Raw genomic sequence first — 25,407 nt, forward strand, 5'->3', positions numbered from 1 at the left:
CTCAGGTGAGCGATCTGATTGGCTTTCCATGTGACTGCTGCTCCTTTAAGCTTACTTTAATAGCTATATATGCATACTAATTTGTGTATCTGTAAAATAAAGACATGAATGCAATAAACCAATGGTGCACTACTGCCTGAGAATACGCATCATCTGCTACAGCTATTGTCATGTGCATTTTTGCATGCATGTCAATGGAGGAAGTGAAATAAGTTTCTTCCAAGAAACCTGGCCTTGTACAAACTTTGTGAAGCTGCACAAAGAAAGGCGAGGAGTGAGAAAGAATTTGACTATGGTTAAAAATCGTACAGTGCCGATGGAAGCCGGTGGGATGCGGAGGGGTTTTGCACGAATAAAGCTGTGGTGATAGATACAGCTGTGGCAGAAACATGAATAATACCAGCAGGTGTTTGCAGGGAGTAAACTGTAGTGACTGTATGCTGTGAAAAATGCAAGCATGGCACGTAAACTTCATTTTTTAGGACTACCATCACCCCAGTAATGAGTAACCAGTTCAAATCAAGCGGAAGTAGACAACACTTGCATCGCCCCACAGTGTTGTGTTGAAGAAGGCGGGGCATAACCATGGCTGCAACGAATACAAATTGAGGGGAAATGCCATAGCACGTGAGGAGTGTAATGTTTAACCACCTTGTAGCTCTTTTAATACAGCACACAGAAATAAAATTATTGTGAGAAAGTATTTGAGGAGAGCTACTACGTCTAGGCGGTACATCAGCCTCCTTTTTTTTTTTTTTTCCTTTTCTGCGCCATAATGTCCTGTCAAAGGTATTTCCACCTTAAATATCCAGCAGGCTTGTTATCGCAATGCATATACAATGTTATGTTTGTTTTCTATTCTCTAGTAGGGTTCTTATTGAGAAATATGTGCGATTTATGTGATAGCCGAAACGAGTCCTTTCTTTTTTCTTTACGTATATTACGTATACGTATATGTAATATGTATACGTAATGTGTCTGAATACGTATACGCATACAGACATCCCTACAATATACACAAAAAGCAGATACAAAGCAGATATCCAGTTGACATCGTGGGGGTGAGAGAGAGTCTGTCGATGTGCTGTGCTCCAACAAAAGTGCTGCAGTGAAATGTGGGAGTTAGTCCAGCAGCTGCACTAACCCTATCGGCTTGGTACCCATTGAAGTCACTAAGGGCATGATGCCCGCTGCACAAGCACTCTGCCACTCGTATTTAACAACGCAGCTGAAATTCCAGACATTGATGATGATGCGGCAGGCACACCTGTCAGTCTGTGCGATCAGTGGTGTTAAACACCAGTACAATTGACAGAGTTTATTAGGCACCAGTGATCAACTTACCCTGGATGACTGTAGAGACACAGTAGCGAGGTACCAGGTATTCTTTAACATTGCTACTGGCTTCATTCTTACAAACTGAAGATACTGTATATATGTATGTTCAGCTCAGTGCTAACACTAAATAATAACTACAACCAATTTGTTATATAATTTATTACCCCCTTATGCAATGACCTTCTGGGCTTGTAAGGTATTTAAAAATTTTTTTAAATATGTCCGTCACATGTTAAATGGCCGATAAAGCAGAGGCTAAAACAGTTGCCAACTCAACATATATTTTCAGCGGAGTGAACCAACTGGAGCAGTGTTGGCCATCACTGGTATTGTAGGAGAAAACAAGCAAGAAAGGGTGTTCCACTTCGATACACACATGCTCACAAGACATTAAAAGTTAAACATTTGAAATGTGAATGTCAACAAGTGACAGGTTTGTCACTTTGTAACGTTGAAACAAGTAATAGACAAAATGTAGGCTTAAAAATTGTGCAGCAACCGGCTGTTCCCTTGTTAACATAAACATTGTGGGGAGCACCTTAGGCAAACTTGCTCTACCTGCACCCTGAGGCCCACTCTACATACTGAGGCCAAACATTTAATAATAAATTCTGATTCTGAGAGGCCAGAGACTGGTGCTCTGACCAATCTCTTCATCTTTTTGTCATTAAATATTTCTCTCTTATGAACTTGTGTGACTGAAGACCTCTGTGTGCGCACTAAACCTTAGTGCATATCATGTAGCTGAAGCGTAACAGGCACCATCAATCATGCAGTCATGAATAGCATAAGCGCAAATAAATCCCCCTCCTCCCAGAATAGTAAGAGCAATACTCAGAACCTTGTTCACAATGGTTCTGCCGATACAAGTGATGGGCTCACTCTAGAAGCTTCTTTCCCAGCAGCTAGAAATCATAGAAAACAATCCATCATAGATCTTACACATAGCAGAAGAATGGTGCATTATGTGATTCGAGAAGGTTCCAATAGCTGCAAGCTTAATCCACTACTCTGTGCCATGACCAAAGACCTCCTTTGCATCGTAAACTACAGAGCACATCTACGCAGAACGAACAGTCAACATTTCCACTAGCCAGCCTGGTATCGTTGTGGTGCATCAAGATTTCCACACACGCAGAAGACGACACAGCAAAGCATGCCAACAAGCAAAGTAACCATGACTCAGCAGAATTTGAAGCTAAGAAAACGAAGAAAGGCCAAATTTGGAAGCAAGAAGTCAGCAAAACGGACTAACATCCGGAAACGTCACCCTGATAATTTCACTAAGACGACAGAAAGCAAATCGCAAGATGACAAGAATGAAAATGACAGCGTGCAACCACAGAGCAGTGGAGACTCTCAGAATGCAGATTCCCAGATGAACGAAGATACAGAGCCACATACATCCCTTCTTCAAGAGGACTCTGTTGAAGAAAACTCTAGAGCTGAGGCTGATGAGGGGTGTGTCAAGGGTGATAACGAAGCCAGTGAGGACGCCAAACGAGTAAGCTTGGTACATAATATCAATGGCAGAAGTGATACTGTCACAACTGAAACTCGCAAATTATGTTCAGAAGCTTCCCTTAACAATGCTACTTTCAATGACGGTGGTTTCACGAACCAAAGATACCTGCCAGAGACTCAAGAACAAGTTACCACTGTCCAAATAGAGCCAGCCATCACATTGAGATGCTTAAAGGAGGCTCAACCTGCACCGAAACCTGCTTCTTACGACCAGAGTGATCTTGATCAGAGCTCACAGGTTATAATGCTCCCTGAATCTCAACAGTCAAACAATGACTGTGACTCCTGCCCGAATGAAGCGGTTCAATGCAAAACTGACTTATCTGATGATGACGCACAGTCACAAAGGGGGCGTTGCAAAAGCAGCCAGAATGCCAAGGTCTCGTTCCTCAAGCAACAAGATTGTGGACAATGCAGCATCAGTGAAAGTCAGGAAGCAAGTGAACTATGTATCAGCTGTGACCTGCCCCACGACCCGTGTTTAAGTATATGTCCTCCTTGGCTTGAAGCCCTTGAAACAGCACGATTTCGCCGCATTAATGGCCTCGATCAACTAAACGAGTGCTCTTCTGAGATGTCACCGGTCAGTATTGAAGACTTTGAGTGGCCAAACTTCCCTGGTGTAGGGTTTCCAAGAGCACGAAGCTCACCTAAACGGAGCGGCAGTGTTGGTTCAGCAGCACAAATGCTCATGAATTCCCTCCTGAAGCATATGAAGGCTTTTTCATGTTCTCGGAAAAACGTGGATGTGGATACAAATCCTCGCAGTTCTGCACCAACCACAATGGACAACGACAGTGCGTACGAAGCTCGAGTTTGGTCTGGCAGAGAACATTCAACTAGCATGGCAGGTGCGTTACTTCAGTGTGTGGTGATGTCCTTTACCTGGATTTGCTATGCACTTGTATGCAAGCTGGGCTGGTTTCCTAAAAAGAAAACGTGAAATTTTGCACTGTCAATTCTCACATACCTGAGTCATCCCCATGAAACATTGGCAGGTACTGGTAATGCCGAATACCAAAGCTCTTCCTCGTGTAAACAATATTAGTCAGCACATGACTTTATTAAGCAACATACTTCTATTTTTATTTTGCATTGGTGCTTTTTGTACTCAATCTCAATGCCTAGCATCAAAATTTAATGACTGCTGGCAAACCAGTAAAGATGTGCATTGCTTGCTATTGCGAAAGAGTTCAGTAAAAGCAACAAACACTTAAAAACTCAAACTGTCTTTATGCTAGTATCACTAAAACAAATAGGGCAGCTAAACTAATTTCATAAACTTGTCCATCATGCACCACAGCCAATTACTGTAGGAAAAAGTGCTCGCAATGACTCTAATAAAGAAAGAACGCATGAGCCACTCTCAACTGGCATAAACAAGACTATTCGTGCAGAGCAATCTCGAACTAGCAGTTAGGATAGTAGGGGCTTGTACGATAAAAGTGTAAATCTGCCATAAAACCAAAAGAAGACAAAGATGTACCCAGAGCAATAAGGACTGCCCCACCCCACTTCAGCGGGGTGGTTGCAACACAACGATTCCTTGCTTGGCGAGGCTCTCTTGCTTGACTTCTTCCTTCAACATGGACATGAGCACACGCGGATCCTGTGGTGGCAACCTCGGGCAATGGCACTGCCTCCTGAGTTCAATAGCCTGCATCAAAGGAAACAATTGTGTAAACAGTATTAATAAACTGAATTGTAGCCCCTGTGATGATAAATGACGGTATTACTGCTCTGCATCCTTAATGTCTTAACCATTTAAGGTGTGTCGCACTTGTTTGGTCATGCAACACTGGGCCAGGAGAGATGCTGTGGTGGAGGGTTCTGGATTAATTTTGATCACCTGGGGTTCTTTAACATGCACCTAGAATTGTGCCATAATCATGAACCAAAATGTGTTGAATGTGGTTTTTAGTCAAAGCAGATACACGACATTATGCACCTTGGTCATGATAGCAGCATTGTTATTGTTCAATGTGACAGGAGAGTGGCAACACCAGGCAACACAATAGGAAAAATATGTTAGAAATATGCTGCATGGGATTGTCAGATTATGCATAGGCCATAGCCTATCACTTGAACTAGCTTCGAATACATCTTTAAAAAAAAAAGCTTGCACTTTTAACCATAACTACCCAGTCAGTACAAGTTCAAGAGTCACTACCTTTTCACTGTGTCATATGGAAACAAATAAGCCATGTGAAAGCTTCCAAGAATTGTGCTCTGTCTTAGTCACAACTGACCGTGAAGTTCTTCCACAAGAGAAGCAGACAGGGGTGGATCAAAACAACGAAGTGGTTCAAGAGATGTGATGTTGCCACTCAAACAATTCTAAGGCTTGAGCAGGTTTGAGTGAGTTGGTATTCCATAATTTCACAATGGAGCCTGGCATGTGACTGGGTACGAACAAACTGGGCACAAACAGCACTTTGTATGTCCAGTTTATTTGTTCATACCCAGTCATCTGCCACACTGCATCTTGAAATTCTAAGGCTTATTACATTTCCTACATTTCCTACATGAAAGTAAGATCCCCAAGTGTCCATAATATGGTAAGACAACCTGACTAATTAGGCTGAAGAAACAAATTTATTAAAGAAAACTCGCACAGATCCAATACACATGTTAGAATCTATGCAAAGCAAAGCTTAAGTAAAGCAGTTAATTAAATGCTGTACAGCTAACGATGATGCGTACAATTTGGTGATGACATGTATAAGCACAGAAAAGTATGACACGTATCAAGCGACATTTAAGTATTCTGCACTTCTTGTGTCCCAGTGAGACATGCCTATTCTGGAGGATCGGCCAAGAATGGGTGCACCCCCAAACGGCACATACTGAATTGCTAAATCAAAGAAAGTAAAGTAAATCAAGGAATCTGTTAAATATAAATTCACCATTGCATTAACAGATCAGTGTGCTTTAGAGATGCCTGTGGGCCAACATTATATGTGCAGGTCATATGCAGGTTTATGTGCAGGTCATATGCAGGTTTATGTGCAGGTCATACATGGTCAACATGCAAAGTTTATATGAGCCACTTCATGGGCACCTTTGTATATAACCTCTGTATATACCATAACTACACATATATTCAACAAGACAGAAGCCATGGTCAAGAAAGTTTGGGAGGATTCGCAAAAAAAAAAGCTCCGCTTTAATAAGAAATAATGCAGTTACCATGCACTGTCAAAATCGATGCAAGTAAAGCTTCGGTAAACCGGCAAGGCAAAAGGGTGCATCTCAATAAGACGCAAACAGCAGGCTTCAGTGACAAATGTGCCCCACACAACCACCAGCCAGGGCAGCGAAGAAATGCAACAAAGCGTCACCAGCAACCACAACATTTAAACCTTCAGACACCACAAAGCTCTCACACAAAAGCACGGCATGTCTAATAAAAACTAGTGCGCACACGTGCTTTTGCATGCTCATACTGTCATGCACATGAGCTCTGACATACATGTGCTTTCACATGCAGGTACTACGAGACGTGGATAGGGGTGTGCGAATAGTGATTTTTCAGACTGAATAGAATATGAATCAAATAGAGCCAGAATCAAATTGAATCGAAGATCAAATAGTTATCTAATAGTTTTTGAATAATCAACAGCTGTAATCACAATTAATATAAAACGATGTTCACATCCTAGTATTCTTAAAGTGAGCAAGTTTCTGTCATTACATAGTACATTCTGAAGCGCTGTTTATTAGAAGTACAAATGGAGCATCAGGAGGATACAAGTAATTTCTTCACATGCACAGGGCTCTTCAGGGAGAGTGAATGATTGCTGTATTGCACGTAAAATATGACTACCTAAGCAACGTAGCCTGCTCCACTATGCAAGTTCTCATGTTTTATGTCTATATTATGCAATGCAGCATGCAATAATTTGTTATTCATGCTTCGCTTTAATAACAAATAATTGCTTATGAGGTCCTTTAGAGCAATATCTATATGGAGATATATTTCACATTTCTACATTTGTTTCAGTTATGACCTAGCTATGTGGCTAACTGAGGCAACATAATAAGATATACTGCTATAGGCAGCACTAATGACTCGTATCGGCAGCGTAATGACCCCATATCTCGTCCCTGTCTTCCCTCTAATTTAAACATCTTCCAAATTCTGTACTGTCCCTCTCTTCTAAGCCAACTTGTGCCAAATGGTTCACTAAGCTGCTTTGCAGATACATGTTGGCTTATGACAGCGAAAAGGAGGCACTTACATTGTTCATGAGGTTGTCAAGGTACTCAGAACGGTGTTCGTGGCTAGGGTGAGTGGAAATAAATTCTACGTCATCTAAGGCACTTCCCATGAGGCTCATCTTCGTCCAAAATGCACTAGCTTCACGAACGTCGAAGCATGCCTGGAAATACGAGAAAAACAGTAAACATGGCTGCATCTACAGAAGGTCATCTGACTGCACATTATGGAAGCACAATCCTAAATAAAGGTAACTGTGAAATAAAGGAAATGCACCCACCTTTGCTGCTAGTTGAAGACCAACTTCATCAGCCTCAAGCTCGAGTTTCCTGCTGTAAGGAAGCCTCAGAAGAAGCTAAGAATGCAGAAAGATTAGAGACAAATATTCACTGTACTCTGTGAAGTGATAAGTTGCTTTAGCACTTACGAGATGTTGATAACACGATAAAATGAACCAAATGAAGAAAAAGTCTGCAAGTAACCAGTGCTTACCCAGGTCTAAATACAGAACAAGCAAATACCGCAGTGTCAGTAGGTTTGCAATAACTTCTCCTACATGATCTCACCATAATTAACACTAGCTAAAGCAACCTTTCAAACAAAAAACATTCAAAGCTTGGTATTAGAAAGGGTTGCCTGAGTGAAAAAAACTAAGTTCGAGCCCAGTCTGAGAATGCTACAGCAAGATCATGAAGCAAGATAATTTAGTAACATCTACTATCGGGCTAGTTGGTACATAGCTAGAAATGGCTTTAGGCACAAAAATAAGACACAGACAAGAGAAAGTGTGCCTGTCGTGTCTTTCTCTTGTCCGTGTCTTATTTTTGTGCCTAGAACCATTTCTAAGCAAGATAATGTTAGAGAGGAAGGTTCTCTCTCTCCTGCAGCTAAATTACATCACAGATTGGCCGTGCCCAATGTTCTGTTGACCAACGTGCCCGACACGCCATCTGTTTCAGGCCAGATAAAGGAGTACTGACACGAAAATTTCGTGTTCACATTTTCCCGCTGTTTTAGGTAGCTGCAGACTCCACAATTATGGCACCACAAATAACTAATTACTGCGCACATTTTATGTTACCTGTTCAAAATGGGCGCCAATTGTAGCATGGCTTTCAATGTGAAAAAGGACTATTAATGTCCTGGTGACCAGAGGTGTGCAGTCACATGGCCCCATAAACAACTCAACAGTACTTCACTCAGCCTGCTGCAGTTGTTGAATGCTATACAATGGCCATGTCACCGAAAGCTGGCAAGTTGGCACTTCCAACTATGTTCGCACTTCTCGTGGAAACGCTGGGAGACCTGCTTTCCACTCTTGCACAGTCGAGGCTAAATGGACTCTGCTTTTCACAGCACGGTCAGTAACGTTGTGCGTGTCAGTGGTGTCCTGGTACCAAGAGAACCACCACATCAGGTTTCCATAACGTGCTTAGTCTCCTGTTTCCACGTCCAAAGCCCCGCTGCACTCAACACGTGTTTTGAACTGGTCGCATTAAAAAGTAACGTCATCAGTTATTATATCTACTCTCAAGGAATTGAGTTGCCATAGTGTAATTACCCGGTTAACAGCTATCCAATAAAGAAACCAAGACAAATGCTTTGTGTCCCTATTCCTTTAACAGCATTCTCAGCTGCACCCCTTGCGCACTGTTTCCTATGTTCCACCAGCCCACAAAGCACGGGCGCATTACACAACCACATATGAGCAACTGATTGAATGAGCATACAGAATTCGGCAGTGCACTCCATGCCCGCAGAACCCTGCGTGCACCAACCAGCTACGGCCGCCTAAAGTGACCGGCATCTTTTCAGTGTCTAGTGCCGCACCCTGCAGGAAACGGCAGCTCTCCTCCTCAACATATGTGACTTTACATTGTCAAACACCAGCACTATCGCGGGCAACATCATTCCTTTCTTGAAATTAGTACCTTGCTCTGAGAGTGGGGTATACTAGTATCGCAAAACAAGAAAGGTAAAGGAGTAGGTACTAGGGCTCACTGATATTGTACAATCAGTGAATAAAAAGAGAAAACACAGGATACGAGTGAGCTATTTGTAACACAAAGCACTGAATTCCAGTAACCCTAACCTTCTTTTTTTTTTGAGCACGTACAAAACATCCACAGTATCACCATCAAGGTTTCGAGGACCTCACATGCTCAGGAATCCTGCAATGGCAGTGCAGTACTATTAAGTACCTTCACTCAAGTCAATGGCCTCAACTATTTCTCAGACAAAGAAAATAAAGGCACGTTCTCATAACGACAGCCTAAACAGATGGTCCCTCTGCAGTCAACCTCTGTCAACCTCCGCAGTCGTGCTGTATGAAAAGCAAAAAAATGAACTACTTACACTGACAACCTTTTCGAAAAACCAGTGCGTTACAACAGCAATGCCGTCAGTAGGCATGATGGCCCAAATTGCTGCCAGAAAACCGACCAAGGCGAAATCGATGAGGTGGGCATAGCTCACTTGTTCTGCCTGTGTGAAAAGAAAAGTGACCATTCTCTTCAGTTTCTAAATGCCTTCGTTTTTTTTTTTTTTTTCTGCAATGAAAGCAAAATTGGCAAATAAATTGTGCTAAGTAGACTATGAGCGAGTTACAGCAACTGCAAAAAAAAGAATGTCAAGAAATAAATGTTAAACTGTGTTAAATGTGTCAAGTCACCGATTTAAGCTACCCTTATGAAAATTTAGCATTCTTGCATGCCTGACCAAAGTTTGGCATTTGAAGCTACAAAAACATAGCTTCTATTGTAGCTCCTTACTCCAGCGTCAGCGGTTGCGACTTGTCTCCCCAAATAAGTAACAAATTACATGTAATCGGTTACTGAAAAAAGTATTTGAATTACAGCGAGTGTTACCTAGTAAAAATAGTAATCATTATATTATATTATAATCATTACCAAGAAATGTAATAAATTATAAGTAATTAGGTCTGTTGCAAAGATTTATAACACAGGAGACATTCTCAAAATAAATTAAACCAGGAACATGAAAACCCAAATTGGAATGTCTCCTTCATGTAGTTACCTAACAGCGCGATATGCAGCCACAAGGCAGTCAGATTACAAGAATACTACAATCCCAATATAACAAGGCAGAACTTGAACCACTCACTCTTACAGCTGATTCGCACCAACGACTCGCAGAGGTCGTGCAACAAAGTTGGTCACACAAGTGGCCGCGACTGGTCACAAATGATTGCTTTTTTGAAAAGCGACAGTATTGGGCCAGTTGCTTGCTGCTCGATTTTTCAGTTGCAAAAGTGCTGAACCAACCAGCAGTGCAATAACAGGATGTCTGTATATGCTGATGCGTATTTGATGTGAAGATGGCGGTGCAAGCAGGTATGAACGCCACCTTTCGGTGTAGTGACGGGCCGGTCGCATTTCTGTTTGAACACCGGTCACAGTGAGTCGCTTGTTGGTCATCATTCACATTCGTTCAGGGGACCTCTGTCAATCTCCGATAGCCAATGATACTTTGGTGCAGCAGGCAGGGCATAAGCTTCATTTTCTTTTAAGTAATTTATCATCACCCACACCATTAAGTATCAATCGCCAGTGTGAATGCACCCCTAGAAAGTCTGACAGACATAAAAGTAAATATGGATTCTATCCAAACTCTGATAGCCATATAAAAGCAAGTCTGCATTCTAGCCAAACTATTATAGTCATATAAATGCAAATACAGTAAAACCTCGTTGATACAGTCAGGTTTGTTGCATTAATTCAGCTCTTACGCTATAAGACATCAGTCCTGTCTAGTTTCCATAGGGCCATGTGTATTAGCTTCCCATTTTTTTATGTCTGCCTTCCAAGTTGTCACGTCCAGAGACGGCGCTCGGCCAACAGTTTCTGGTCTGACTGTGCAGTGCTGCTTCTGCAAGTGTGGTTTTCAATGTTTGGAGAGCAAAGGCCAGCATTTATATGGTGCAAAACTAACGGAAATGCCGAGGATATTCAAGACATTGATGCTGACGAGTCTGTCAAAAGGGTTAGGGAGCTTTAGAATGCTATGGCACGAATAGAAGACCACTTCACCTATTGTATGTACAATATGCCCTTTGATGATGGTGTCAGGTCATCGGAACTACTGAACGTATTGGACATTATTGCCAATCTCAACACATTTAAGATGTCAAAGGCAAACAGATGGATGAAAGCATAAGCGTTACCCCGCAACCATCAACGTTCGCGGACTTGCCTTACTTGGCCACACCCTATTTGGATATATACACAGGTGCAAGAAAACTAAAGAAGGGCTGCGAGTTCTTGAAAAGAGGCCAACATTTGACCTAAGCAGAATATGGAAATCACAAGTTTCACTCAGTTTTGTTCATGGCTATGACCACTTATTTCTTTAAAGAAGTGTACAACGTTCAATCAAACTGCCAGGCAGGTCTGGCAAGCTTTATTTAGCAGATTTTCAATAGTTTATTGGCTTTGTATTCAACTTCAAATTAAGATTTTTGTGACAGTAGCCTTCTGTCTCATCTGTACTGCTGCCGTAAGTGTTATCAGGTGTTATGTTTTCCCATATCGTGCAATTTCTTTGCGTAGTCCCTTAAGAATCATATCAATGGGGCTCTAATGTATGCATTCTAGCCAATTTTGATTTGTCTGGATTTCAATTTACGCTGATCGTACAGTCAGCCAAAAAAGAATTGTAGTCAGAACTGTAAGTGACCAGTCATAACATATGAGAGTTCTGCACTGTCAATGTGCAGAACTACAGCATGTTTACAATTCATGACATAACAGTGTGGCCACAGGATGCAACTCAACTGTTTACATGTTATGCCACAGCACATTCACATATAGTAATGCACGTCCCGCTAGTTACCACGCATTGCTGTGATCCCGTTTCATTTTTCGCTTATGGCGCATCCCCTTGTAATATAGAACCATGTCATAACATGGGGGAGTTACCTCACATAGCATTGTTAAAATTATGTTTATACAGTGTTTCATACACAAGACAATGTGAATAAAATACGTTTTAACCTCATGCTAACTTGCATCTCTAGTTTTTCAGCCGTTTCCAAAATTAAAGCACGCATGAACCCTTCCAGCTCACTTATCATTACTACATATTTAGAAATATTGAATCGATGCTTGTATTCCTGTTTTTTTCTTTCTATCACCTTTCTATGCTACAGGAAGAGGGCAAGCAAGTTGAAAGTACTGTCTTCTTGCTGCACAGAAGCCGTAAGATACAATTTAAGTTGTTTCATTCTATCTAGATAATGCTGGCTGTTTGTCTGAATATATTGCCATTTTCAGTGAACATTAAAATGAAGCACCTGAGTTGAGTCGTCTTGCTGATCCCTGCTTTAACTAAACTCAGGTCTTTAAGCATGATACAAGTGTGACAGAAGCCACGAGCTGTCTTGAATCTGCTGATCCCCAAAATCCTTCACTTCTAAAGATACCCTCCAATATTCCAACTTTGCTTCAGACCTTTCTCTTGACCCTTTGAAAGAGAACAGCGCCATCTGCACAAAGAACGCTCCAATGAGCTTCTTCTGAGCATTGCTGCTGTGCCAGAACATCTGTCAACATATTAAACAGGAAAGGACTATGTATTGAACATTGATGGTACAAGTAACAACGCTGTAAGGAACAAGTAACAATCCTGATGAGCTTAAGAAGTATAATGTTTGGAATGATTGCATGTAAGAGGCATTCAAGGTCTAAACAACTTTTGTAATCTACTGTGTAAGATGCAACAAGAAGAGAAGAAAGAAAGGTAGGACAGGGAGATAATTATTCAGTATGAACCAACTGGTCTGCAACTGAGTAGTAGTTCTGTGTTCAAGGTTGAAGACAATGCCAGCAATGTCAACAAAGAAAGGCAGATTGTGTTGCTATGTAACTAGATAAGATGGGAGTGATCCTTGCGAGAAGGCCATAAAGGCTGATTCTCATAGCAACATGAAACACCTTTAGCGAGATAAGAGGCGATCAAAGTATTGTTGAGGAAAAATCTCAAAACTCAAAACTTGAGATATGAGCGGGTGAGTGAGGGGGGCAAGATGGACGAAGTCACAAAAGCAGTAAACCCACGTAGAACAAATGTGACAGAGGAAGGAAAGGGTCTAATCATCTACCACCAGCAATATCTTCAGCCAGTTACACTGAACACTAGTGAAAGCAATAAAAACCATTTGTCATACTTCCAATTTATCAGATTCTGCCTTTAAAAGAGTACTAATGATGCATTTGGCCAGCTACCTTAATATGCCCTCGATACAATTTTGGGTGATATGATTGTTCAAAGCATATATTTCTTTACTTATATTTGTCGCCAATGCAAAATTTGAAGTTATTTGTATGTGAAGTTGTACTTGCACTTGTACAGATGTTTTTCAACTATATTGTACCTCACTGTTGTCCACTGTATTCTGCACAGTGTGAAATTGTGTAAAGGTGTTGTGGCCCAGTCAGGCAAACTATTGCATTAGTCGCGTACCCCGAGACTGCTGAATATACTATCTCGTACTGTACGTTTCAAAATTCCAGATAAATAAATAAAATAAAAATAACTGTCCCTATAACTAACTCTCTATCACTACCACAGTTGTTATTAGTACTGCAAAAGCACTAACCCTGTTAAGTAACAAAATAAAGCACCTACTCTGGCAGCTGTCACCAGAAACTGCCGTATTTATGTAGGTGTTTAAAGATTAATGAATGTCTAGAACTCAAATATAAAATTCAGTTTAATAAAACATGAAATCTTTTTTTATCATTTATACACACACGTGCCCACAAACACACAACATGATAACTGAATTACCTTTCAATAAATTTTCTGTCTTAAGCTTCCTTATACAGACGAGGTGGTGCCCCCATCTATATTATAACCAGTAAAACACTCTCAATTGGCTTGTTACAAACACTAGGTCACACCTCATTGTGTTATGCTATTTGCCCCTATAAGAATAAATGAATACGTGTTAGATCGTTCCCTGAATTTTGAACTATGCGTAGGGCAGACGACTAACTCATGGCTTGCATTTAAAACAGTCAAAGAAAATGTGTAAATCAGCTGCTGTTTTGTTTGCATTTGGAGTATGAAAATTATCAGAGGCGGTGTTATGCAATAAGTATGAGTTCACAGACTGCCCACAAACACAACAATAAAGGGGCTGCAACGAAAGGAAGGTAGCGGTGTGCCTTACGCCATGTCCCAAGACACAGTGGGCCATTTCATGAGCAAGTACGTTTCCAAGCTGTTCGTCATTTCCACAGATCTCGAGCATGCCAGCAAAAACAAAAATCTGTCCATTCTGCAAAGGACAATAGACAGGCATTTCAAAGCAGTGAACAATGCAGCAATGTATCAGCAGTGCTTGCAGGCAGTTGCTGAAAGCAAGCAACACCTATACAAAAACTAGCAGTCTTCTGCAGCTTTGGAAACAAAAGTGTTGATAAAGGCGGCATAAGCTTAGCCCTATACGAGGAAGCTTTAGCTCAGGGCCAACTCAGACTTCTGTATTCAACTACTACATCTGAAACGCAGAAATGCTCTTGTTAGACAACTTCTGGACCGATTTGAGCTGCATTTGTTACATTTGTGGGACAATGTTAAATTCAAACAACTATAGAAAGAATAATCGTGATTAAGGACCTGAACTGTTAACAAAAATTGCCGAAACGGAGTTATCTAAGAAAAAAAATAGAAGCACGAAGTTTCCGGAATCATAACTTTGCACTAGAAACCAAGTACAGACATCACAGTTTTGTAAACTGCATTTGTTGGAGAAACTCAATCAGACAAATGTGACATATAAATTTACAGATAACGTCAAATTGTTGCAGTGTTTACGAGGGGTTTGCAAGTCCTATTCCCAAATTAGTGGTAACGTACTGGTGAGCGGTGTATGATACATCAACTTTGTCCACTTTATGTGTATTATTAATTGCAGTTTACAGAATAATAATAGTATTGTTTTTAATGCCGAGCTACAAATTTGCAATGTTCATACCTTTTCCTTTATTTTCTTTTAATATTGTGATTTTTAAGCCTTTCTAAAAAGAAGTGATGGCATAAATTGAATATCTACTTCCTACAGTCACTAGATCTGGACTTATTTTAAATCTAGCAAACCTCATCAAGATCGGTGCAGTTGTCACCATGAAAATGATTTCTCCAACCCCATGCATTTAGAGCAGCTCCTGGTTCTGTACTGTATCGTCAAGGTACCAAGTGGTAACACCAACGCTTGGGTATTCTCATGGAATACAGGACATTGCTCAGTATATTCTAATCAAGGCAGCAGAATCTATTCTAAACATATTAGCTCACTTTACACAACCAATAAGCCTCATGTCGTTAGTGCCTTATCAATAACATTCCATCTTATCTTTCTGTTCAGTGCACAGGATGAGCTCGTGCCTGAGTGGAAGTATCGATGGGGCAAGAATAGGCACAAGGTCTAACATCTGTGCAAGTGTTGTGCTGTTATTGATGCCACGCATCTGTAAGCAGAAATTTCCATTTGCATTCTTTGCTCAGTTTCCTCCTGATCTCTATTCCATATTTTCTTTTCTCTCTCTCTTTTACTGGGAATAGCTTGATGAAATAGGGATCAAGGTAAAGGAAGTGGAGGGATGAATGATCTAAGGTGGGATGGAGAGCTAGAAGCCCATCCCGTGCCACATATGTCACCAATGCAGTAGCGCACCCAGGATCTCTGCCAGGGGGGGTGACAGTTTGCCTTAGTTTGCCAATACCATCTAAACAGCACTAATTTCAATTTCTTCATGGGAAATTGTCAAAAAATGCACTTTGTATAGACGATTGCGCGTCTTACATCTTAGTTGCAGTACTCAAAGGCGCAAGGAAAGAAAAGGGGTTAAACAAAAGGGGGGTTAACTCGGTCTCAGGGAGGGGGGGTTACAACCCCCCCCCCTCCCCGTCGGTGAGCCACTGCACCAATGAGTTTCACATCCTCCTATAGTCACAATGCTAGTAAGTGTGCGTATTGCATTGCATGTTATGAAGCGTTTATTAAAACCACAATTGTAGCACAACCCGCAGAGTAGCTTATTCGCATACTCAGGACTAATAGGTGAATGCGAACAATAGTGGTTTAGTTGAAGAAGACTTGACCCATGAGTGGCATATATTATGCTCCTCTATGTAACTTCCTGTATGGCTACTATGGCTGCCAGGATGAAATTTACCGCACAGTTGGCAATTTGAGGTATTAGAAAACCATTAAAAATATATTCGTATTTACAAATAGCGTATTTGAAGACCAAATCAAATAGGACAGCATTCTATTCATTATTCGAAAGTTTCAAATATTCGCACACTTCTAAAACTGACACGCACATGCACATGTGCAGAATTTGCCTCAGAGCAGCTTGTTGCACTGTTAAATTGATCGACTAAAATAAGCATAACTATAAGCGTGACCAGCTAGACGATTCTTGTCTCTTCAGGAAAGTTGACAGTAAAGCAACATTCAACAACTGCAAATCAAACTGTCTGGACCAGGGACAACTAAAAGAAGAAGCAAAAGAAGATTGTGCTCACAGGCATCACAAAGGCATTCTTCATGGGACTGTCAATAACCGACACTGACCATGTGACTTCGTGAATCTCAGGAATGTCTCTGTTTCCGTGCAGCAGTTGATTAGCCACACGTACAACACGGTGATACACTGGGTGCATAGCTGGCAGAAGGTGGGGTTTGAAGAGCTCATATTGCTGAAAAAGAAAAAAAAAATTGCGGGGTTTAACGTCATAGTGGGAGTCCCTGAATCAATTTTGACTGTGGGGGGGTTCTTTAACGTGAATGTAAGCCTAAGTGCACAAGTGTTCTTGCATTCCACTCCCGTCGGATTATGGCTGCTGTAACAAGGAATCACGCCCATGAGCTTGTGCCAAGCCTCAGCATAACGCCATAGCCAATGAGTCACTGTAACAGGCCATCATATTGCTGAGGAAAATATTACACGGTTAGGACATGACACAGTCAAGAAAGGCCTAAGAAAAACATCTACTGCAGGAATTTTCACCAAGCTAAACTTGCCTGCAGATGCCACCATCAGTGAAAGCATAATTACAGTCACTAAGAAAAGTAATAAAGGTGTCTGAAATGGGCCGTCAAAAATCTGCATGAGAGTTGATAACGAAAAGTTTTGAAAGGTATGCGAACAAGAAATGCAGTACGGCTTCTCATAATACATGCTATGCAACATGGTTACTGCCATGGTATAGGAAACAGGTCTACTACATGTGCCAATGTTTCTTTGTTTGAAGCCCTCACATGAAGGGACAGGGAATTTGTTCATACAAAATGGTAATTGACAAAGCAGGTGCAATTATCTGGAGAGCTATATGGCAATTAAAAACAGAGCCATTCCTGCTACTTGATTTTCCTTGTAGAGAAAAGGAAAATGTAATTAAAATAAAATGTTATCACATACAAAAGAAAATAAAGAGCTATGATAAAAATACAAAATTAACAAGTAAGTAGATTAGCAAATAAGAAAACTAACCGGCAATTTAGAGCCCAGCACAATGGGAAGCTGGGCATCTGCAATCATGTAATGCAGAACTTGTTTAACTAAACACATCAACATAATGGACTGTGAGCGTATGGGAAAGGTCCAAGGGACTCATTTGTAACGTCAGCCTTCCAGTGATGAGTTCTGGCGAGTTCTGTTGCCACTGAAAACTTCTGAAGAACTAAACCCTAAACCCTAAAGAACTTGTTGGTCTTGTCACATGCTGAACACGTACAGCAGGCAGGCAGACGATCTACCTGCTGCACATTAGAGGACATGTTAAGAGGATGCAAAACCAAATAAAGAATATTGCACACTGAAGTGGCAGATTTCCTATATACAAAAATATAATTTATGCTTCTGGAACACAAGACTTGGACCTAATCATTTCACAAATACCACTTTAATTCCCATAAAAAAATGTTTGTATTGAACTTTACAGATTGGTCTTGCATCAAGCTTCATGAAACATGGCCCGTGTAATACTTACAAGCCAGAAAATGCTGTGAACAAAATATGGCAACAAAACATTTTAGCAAGAGCTACATGAGCATTTAGACAAAAAAAGAAATTTACCTTCACCTTGAAGCATCCCATATTCATGTGCAACACAAAACAAGCTTTTTTTTTTTTTTCCATTTGTAATAGATTGAAGCTTATGAAACCTGAGACGGTCAAAAATGTAAATTTCATCATTTTCTCATACGTTCCAGTTTTCCACAAATGGTTTTCATGAATTTCCTCCAATATCATGGCTTGAGTGAAGCTCTTTATAACATACACCTTACAGGAGCACTTCTCGCCCTCAATTTAGTTGATTGCCCATCATTCATCAGCTGTAATGCCAGCAAGCCTTGATGTATTAAATGCCTTGGGCATTTACTACATCATCATCATCATCAGCCTATATTTTATGTCCACTGCAGGACGAAGGCCTCTCCCTGTGATCTCCAATTAACCCTGTCTTGCGCTCGCTGATTCCAACCTTGTGCCCGCAAATTTCCTAACTTCCTCACCCCACCTAGTTTTCTGCCGTCCTCGACTGCACTTCCCTTCTCTTGGTATCCATTCTGTAACCTTAATGGTCCACCGGTTATCCATCCTACGCGTTACATGGCCTGCCCAGCTCCATTTCTTCCACTTAATGTCAACTAGAATATCGGCTATCCCCGTTTGTTCTCTGATTCACATCGCTCTCGTCCTGTCTCTTAACGTTAGTCCTAAGATTTTTCGTTCCATTGCTCTTTGTGCGGTCCTTAACTTGTTCTCGAGCTTCTTTGTTAACCTCCAAGTTTCTGCCCCATATGTTAGCACCGGTAGAATGCAATGATTGTACACTTTTCTTTTCAATGACAGTGGTAAGCTCCCAGTCAGGATTTGGCAATGCCTGCCGTATGCACTCCGACCCAATTTTATTCTTCTGTAAATTTCTTTCTTGTGATCAGGATCCCCTGTGAGTAATTGACCTAGATAAACATACTCCTTTACAGATTCTAGAGGCTGACTGGCGATCCTGAATTCTTGTTCCCTTGCCAGGCTATTGAAAATTATTTTTGTCTTCTGCATATTAATACAATTATGTCTTAATGTAGTTTGCATAATGTGACATTAACAAAACTGAGAATATTATATCCTTTATGCCATTAATGATTAGTGAACTTCTCCAAAAATGGTGTGTCGAGATGCTCTCAAGTTAACAACTGAAAGATGTCATGCTACGACTGTAAAGCTTTATTTGCATTTTACAAAAAAGGCATAATGTTTGGCTAGTTAATTCATCTTAAAGGGCATGGGAACGAGCATAAGAGCATGAACAGAGACTAGAAAGTCACAACACATGACATAGCACTCATATTATCTTTCTAGTGACTGCCGATGTTTCTTGTGCTGTTTCTCACATAAGTAACATTACAATCTACGTACTTTACAAAATTCTGAAAATACATGTACAGTGAAGGCTGTCCTATATTCAAGTTTCTTTTGTCATGGATTTAGGTGATGTCATGCACGCAATAGCTCTTCCAGTGCCTCTGTCAGAGTTGTTGCCAGTTGAATTTTTTCTGTCTCTTCCTAATCTCTGCAATTACTCTGGCTTAATTTCTTGTGGTGAAAATGGAGGAATCACACACTCTCTGAGGGCAGCTGCCATACTTTCCTTTCATGTTTCTTAGTTGTAACAGTAACATGCAAGCCTAGCAAGACGGTGTCAAAGGAAGATGCATGCTTAAAGCTATCAACAGTACTTGAATATGGAACGTTTCTGGAGCTAAAGTTTTGACAATAAGCTTCGTAAGCTCCAGCAAATCCTCTTCGACCACTGTTTATTATCATATTACGCAAAACGCATGTCCTACTCCATTATTGACATTGATCACACTCGAAACATTTACTCTAAATGCTTACCATTTCAAACTCAAAGTCAGATATCTTCCTAAATTGCTCACGGGTGAAGGCAACAAAGCGGCGTCTGTGAGTGATTGGCGTTACTTGGATGTGGCTGAAGTAATAAATTCCTCCAATGCCCCACGCCACCCCGAAGTAGCCTGGAATTCAAAACTGCAGTCATAATTAGAAATAATAAAGAGCTGTGCTCTTCACCATTTGTGCCATCTTCCACAGAAAACAAATGTAAACAAATGGAGAAAATTTGCACACCACAACCATTATAAACAATGTGCAAGTGTAGTGTCGCGACTTTTTTTTTTTTTTTTTTTTTTGTCATGAATGCTTATTTTCTTTTATTCAAGGTCACTGGAACGCATTTGTACAGTCATGGGCTGTAGAATTTGGGGTACAAAAATCCGAATAGTTAACCAACGCCTGCTTTATTAAACTAATAAGTTAATAATATTATAATACGGTTAAGTTAATAAAGGAGGCGATGAGTTAACAATGCTTGGGCATAGTTAACTCTGGCCTGTTATGAATGTTGTTTCACATACATTAAAACATATTCAAATTTGTAACTTGCCTGCGATTTTCCATTTGTTCTTGAAAGCGACAGCTATGAAATATGCCTTCTTGTCTGACGGTAATGACTTCCACCATTTTCGAAATCCTCTGAAAATATTCATTGTGTTTTACTACCAAGGAGAGCAGCAGAAACGATGAAAATAGAAGGGCCGGGGTTAACGACGTAGGAGAGAATTAAAGAAAAAAAAATTGTTTTGTTGCAACGGCCGGTTGGTCCACATCACCATTAAAATACAACTCCCGCATTCCTATCTTAACACGACGGTGCAAATACAAGATCCGCCTTGAACTGTTACGAGAAAGCGAACGAAACATGCTAACACAACAATGTAGCGTACGACAAACTCACCTCCCAGTAATTACTGCCAAACCTTTGGTGATCTGCTTCGCAGCGATCAGAAATATGGGATGGATACAGCGTCTCGGAGACGTGTGGAAGTTGGATGTTCTTGTTATCTGCTGACGTTGCAGCGACTTCCAACATATCGTGGCGTTCTTCGGTGGTGCCGAAGCAGCAAGCCTTGCGGTACAGAAAAGTGTCCTCGCGGCCCACATACTTTTGGTTGCGGTGTTTGTAGTGATGATGTAAGCCCAACGAAAAGCGGTCACTGCGTCACTTATGGAACAGGACCATACATGGCAGTCATCGAAAATATGTGCGTCTCTTTCACAACGTGTCAGAATGTTCCCAAACAGCGGCCAAGCTGCTGTGCAACGGAGTTAAAGCTGGCGATACGAACCCATACGGACGAAACGTGCACGCACCATAAAAGCGTCTGCAACTGATTAACGGATTGCTTTGGATTGACTTCTACATTGGCTTAGATTAACGTATAGACCATCTGCATTTGGTGACGTAGACAGTGGTGCTAATGACCGATAGATCAACGTTGCGATCACGTGTGGTGTCCAAAGTTTACCCCAGCGCCTCTAGCGCCGGTTTTCTCAAACTAACAAAAGTTAATCTCGAAGGCCATACTTTTGTTACCTGCAAACCACGGAAGCGATTGCGGGAGCCAGAAGTGCACCATGTGTGCCTAGTGATTCCAAGGAAGTTTTTTAAAACTTTGAGTGGCTCTCAAGGAGGTTATAGAAAGAAATTCTTGAGTGGCAGCGCTCGCAGATTCTTACCAGTAGAGTTACTATGCTAGCATACAGAGTAACTCTACTTACCAGCTAAGGTGAAGCCAGCCTTTGCCCCTACTTCGACCATGAAAGCGTGCTGAACTACACGAAGAACAGTCGCAGTTCAATTGCTATTGGTCTGTTAATATACATTTTAGACTAATTGAAAAATAATAGAATGTTGTTTCGGGCTAAAATATTGCCACAGACTGAGTATTGACACCCTGATCTCCCATACAATTTGGCAAGAGCTTTAAGCTTCGTCCTAAAACCAGCGACACTGACACTGACAGGCACATCAGGCCTAGCAAGGCTTAACAAAAAAAAAAGAGCTTCTTTGATTACAATGTACACCATCCTGAAGTGTGGTATGTCGCCAAATATAGAACCAATTACGGATATCAAATGTTAAAATTTCAATTGTCTACACTACTAAACCACATAATAAAGGAAAATAACATTGACATATCTGGTATATCACCAAAAGAACTGCGTTTAATGTTTGCATAATGATGTGATACGATGACTCCCTTTTTCTTTATGACTGCTTTATAATCCCATTTTCCAGTGACGTTTTATAGCTCCTGCATGTGTTTCTTCTTAGTAGGTTGTACTCCCTTAGCCGCACGCTTTTATACTGTCCCGTGTGCTAGGGGGTCAGGGCTCCTCAAGCTATTCTCACATCTTTTACCTGTCCTGCTCGTAACATTTTTTTCTTGTTGCGGAATGACAAATTTTAATTTCTATAGAACTGGAGAAGCATCTGTACGGCAAAATTGGCTTGGTGCAAGTTATTGGAAGTGAGAGAAAAAGAAAGAAAAAACACGTTCTGTTCTCCGCCAAGTGCAAAGGTTAATTGATTCCCCTGGTAAGAGGGCGGCGGCCGACTTTACACACACACACACAAACACAAGTGTGTGTGTGTGTGTGTGTGTGTGTGTGTGTGTGTGTGTGTGTGTGTGTGTGTGTGTGTGTGTGTGTGTGTGTGTGTGTGTGTGTGTGTGTGTGTGTGTGTGTGTGTGTGTGTGTGTGTGTGTGTGTGTGTGTGTGTGTGTGTGTGTGTGTGTGTGTGTGTGTGTGTGTGTGTGTGAAGAGTTTCTCACTATAATATAATGAGTATCCATTTTCTGGGGTTACTCATTATATTATAGAGTTTCTCACTATAATATAATGAATAACTCCATTTTCTGGACAAAACACAAATCTCAGAGGCCATGCTTTTGCGGACTGCATGTTCCAAAAGTCACTTGGAAGCCATGTTTTGGAAAGCACAGCCCACGCATAGCCTACATACCCAGAGAGAGCTGTCGCTGGATGTTCGCTGGTGCCAAAGTTACGTTGGCTGGGGCGTAGATTTGAACACCACGTTTTCAATTTAATTTCTCTATCACTGCGTAGTAATGAAACGCGCATTTCGCGAAAAAGTTCCTCTTACATTTAGAAGAACTCGCAAAACAAAGCAGTGAACCACTTCAAAATAGCAATATTTTTAAAATACAGGTATAGCGGCAGAAGCAGTATGGCTATGCCGCACGGCGCAGCCGTCACTGCCTTCTATTTACCTACACTGGTTACACGAATGTAGCTAGTGTAGGAAGTCGCCATTTTTGGGGGGTTGGCGTAGAAAAAGTGTAGCTCCGCCCACCTACACGACGCCATTTATTATATAAGAAGTGTAGCATGAAAAGTACATTTTCAACACTGCTGTTTGGATGAGTGGAGGCAACGCTGGTGTAGGCAGCAGACGGCAGCGAAGTGTTGGCGTGACCTTGGCGTGACCCTGTGTCACAGAGGAGTGACACACGGATTGACAGTAAAAATACCATAAAAATTAAAAATGATCACCTTGTATAGCGGAAGCACGGGCCGACTGAATCGACGTATAAAAGTCCTTTGTACTTGTGCGGACCTTCGCCTGCGGACCATACACGCGATCACACCATCATTTGTCATTACTCCCAAGAACCAGCCCATACAGCGACTTCAGAAAAGCAGTTGCATGTCTGTGATTGCCATATTGAGAGGCCGCAGGCTTCCAGGCCATCGACATTCCCGAAACACCTCCGTGCACAATGCCGAGATCACTAGTGAAGCTTCAAATACCTAGAATTACGAAAAGGTCCCACATTTATTCCATTGATGGAAAGATCTCACACTGGCCCATATGTTTACACGTATACAGCGGGCCTTTGCAAGTATATTTCGATAGTTCGATCACCATCTGCCGCAATGGATGCGTTTGTGATTCCGCAACTTGACATTACCAGGCGATTTCGATTGGACCACAAGTCGCCAGCTACGGCGGCAGAACTGGCTGCAATAGGGGCAGGATGTCCGTTTTATGACCACTCAGGTGCCTCATAAGTGGATGGTGTTCTGTAATGCAAGTCAGCTTTACGGGCGGTAGTGTACTTTTTGAAGAGAGGACCCTATACACCGGGTGTTCAAAATTAAGCTTTACGGAATTTTTAAAAATGTCAAGCTCGGCTTGCCGGTCCCTACGTGGGACTAGCCGGGTGGCGCGGGGTGTCCCCTGCGTCTTCTCTGGACCTCAGTAAAGTTATTTCACTCACTCTCATGTGGCAGGTAGCATAATTCTTATCCTTGAGCTGGGTTATTCGAAGAGGAGGACATTAGTATCACGAGAAATAAAAACACATATTCAACTAATTAAATAGACTAATGAACTTCAATGTTAATTACTTTATGACACACATTGCAATTTACGAATTGTAGCCGGCAAGTTTGCAAGACGCATCCACTTGAAATGAATTTCCAGAATGACACCAATTTGGCGATATTATTTCCTAAAGTGTGGGACGAAATACGTGGGCGTTCCAGTTACTTCTGTGCTACAATGTATAAAATAGCATTTTGGTAAAAAAGTAAGCGGAACAGTGCATTCTTACCGCGAGTTTGATGGCGCATGGTGACGTGCCATTTAAATTTCTCTAGTCTCTTCTGATAATGACACAATTAAAAAAACTGCGGTAAGGCTTGGCGGTGCGTCCCAATTTCCAGTGTATAATCTAGATGTCCAAAGGGGCCTGGTGAGGGGCCCTTTAAGCCACATTACCCGAGGCCTGATACCAAATATAGGAGGCACACACGCGGCGGCCGCATTTCGATGGAGGCGAAATGCAAAAACGCCCGTGTGCTTGCGTTGTAGTGCACGTTAAAGAACCCCAGGTGGTCGAAATTAATCCGGAGCCCTCCACTACGGCGTGCCTCACAATCAGAACTGGTTTCGGCACGTAAAACCCCAGAAAGAAAAAGAAGAAGAAGTAGGAGGCACACAGATAACTGTCCCTGGACGACCTTTTCCCGCCACCATAGGCCTTCTCTCTAGGTTGAGCTTGGCATAACTTCACGCTCGTAGGGCGAGGAGGTGAGCTGCGTATATACCAACGAAACGGAACAAAATCCTAGAGAGGCTTCAACAGTCCCAGTTTACTCCGCACTTAATTAGCTCCCAAGTGCGAACAGTGCTTTACTATTTTTCCCCCTGCTCTTCTATATCCGTTCCCATCAGAGGAACGATTCAGAAGTCCAGAGAAAAGGGACGACGCGTACCAGTGGTAGACAAAGCTGCCACAATGCGATACCCTTGCACCAGTGCTCGAAGCGTGCGCTAGACGCCGCAACAACGAAGATGAGGCCTATGGGCGGGACGGCCCGACCAACCAACGGACGAGG

At 41.6% G+C, this 25,407-nt stretch overlaps 1 protein-coding gene across 1 annotated transcript; it reads right to left on the minus strand.

Annotated features, from left to right (window-relative positions):
* Window positions 1–1,602: 1,602 nt before the first annotated feature.
* On the minus strand, window positions 1,603–21,406 carry LOC119433789 (metalloendopeptidase OMA1, mitochondrial). Its single transcript, XM_037701048.2, has 10 exons — window positions 20,936–21,406; window positions 20,585–20,673; window positions 20,017–20,156; window positions 16,637–16,810; window positions 14,274–14,381; window positions 9,437–9,565; window positions 7,362–7,436; window positions 7,104–7,244; window positions 4,349–4,519; window positions 1,603–3,788 (listed from the first exon to the last, which is right to left on the minus strand). The coding sequence occupies exons 1-9, from the start codon at window positions 21,139–21,141 to the stop codon at window positions 4,379–4,381; spliced, it is 1,203 nt and encodes a 400-aa protein (XP_037556976.1). The 5' UTR covers window positions 21,142–21,406; the 3' UTR covers window positions 1,603–3,788; window positions 4,349–4,378.
* Window positions 21,407–25,407: the final 4,001 nt, after the last annotated feature.

Source organism: Dermacentor silvarum, chromosome 11, assembly GCF_013339745.2.
Source record: "Dermacentor silvarum isolate Dsil-2018 chromosome 11, BIME_Dsil_1.4, whole genome shotgun sequence".
Lineage (NCBI taxonomy): Eukaryota > Metazoa > Arthropoda > Arachnida > Ixodida > Ixodidae > Dermacentor > Dermacentor silvarum.

Excerpts from the sequence above, each read along its gene's own strand:
- LOC119433789 (XM_037701048.2), bottom strand. The coding sequence starts at position 21,141 with ATGTGGGCCGCGAGGACACTTTTCTGTACCGCAAGGCTTGCTGCTTCG. Across the intron at positions 20,157-20,584 it reads GAACAAATGGAAAATCGCAG|GCTACTTCGGGGTGGCGTGG; the intron begins GCAAGTTACAAA and ends TTTGAATTCCAG. Across the intron at positions 16,811-20,016 it reads CTGACTTTGAGTTTGAAATG|CAATATGAGCTCTTCAAACC; the intron begins GTAAGCATTTAG and ends TTTCTTTTTCAG.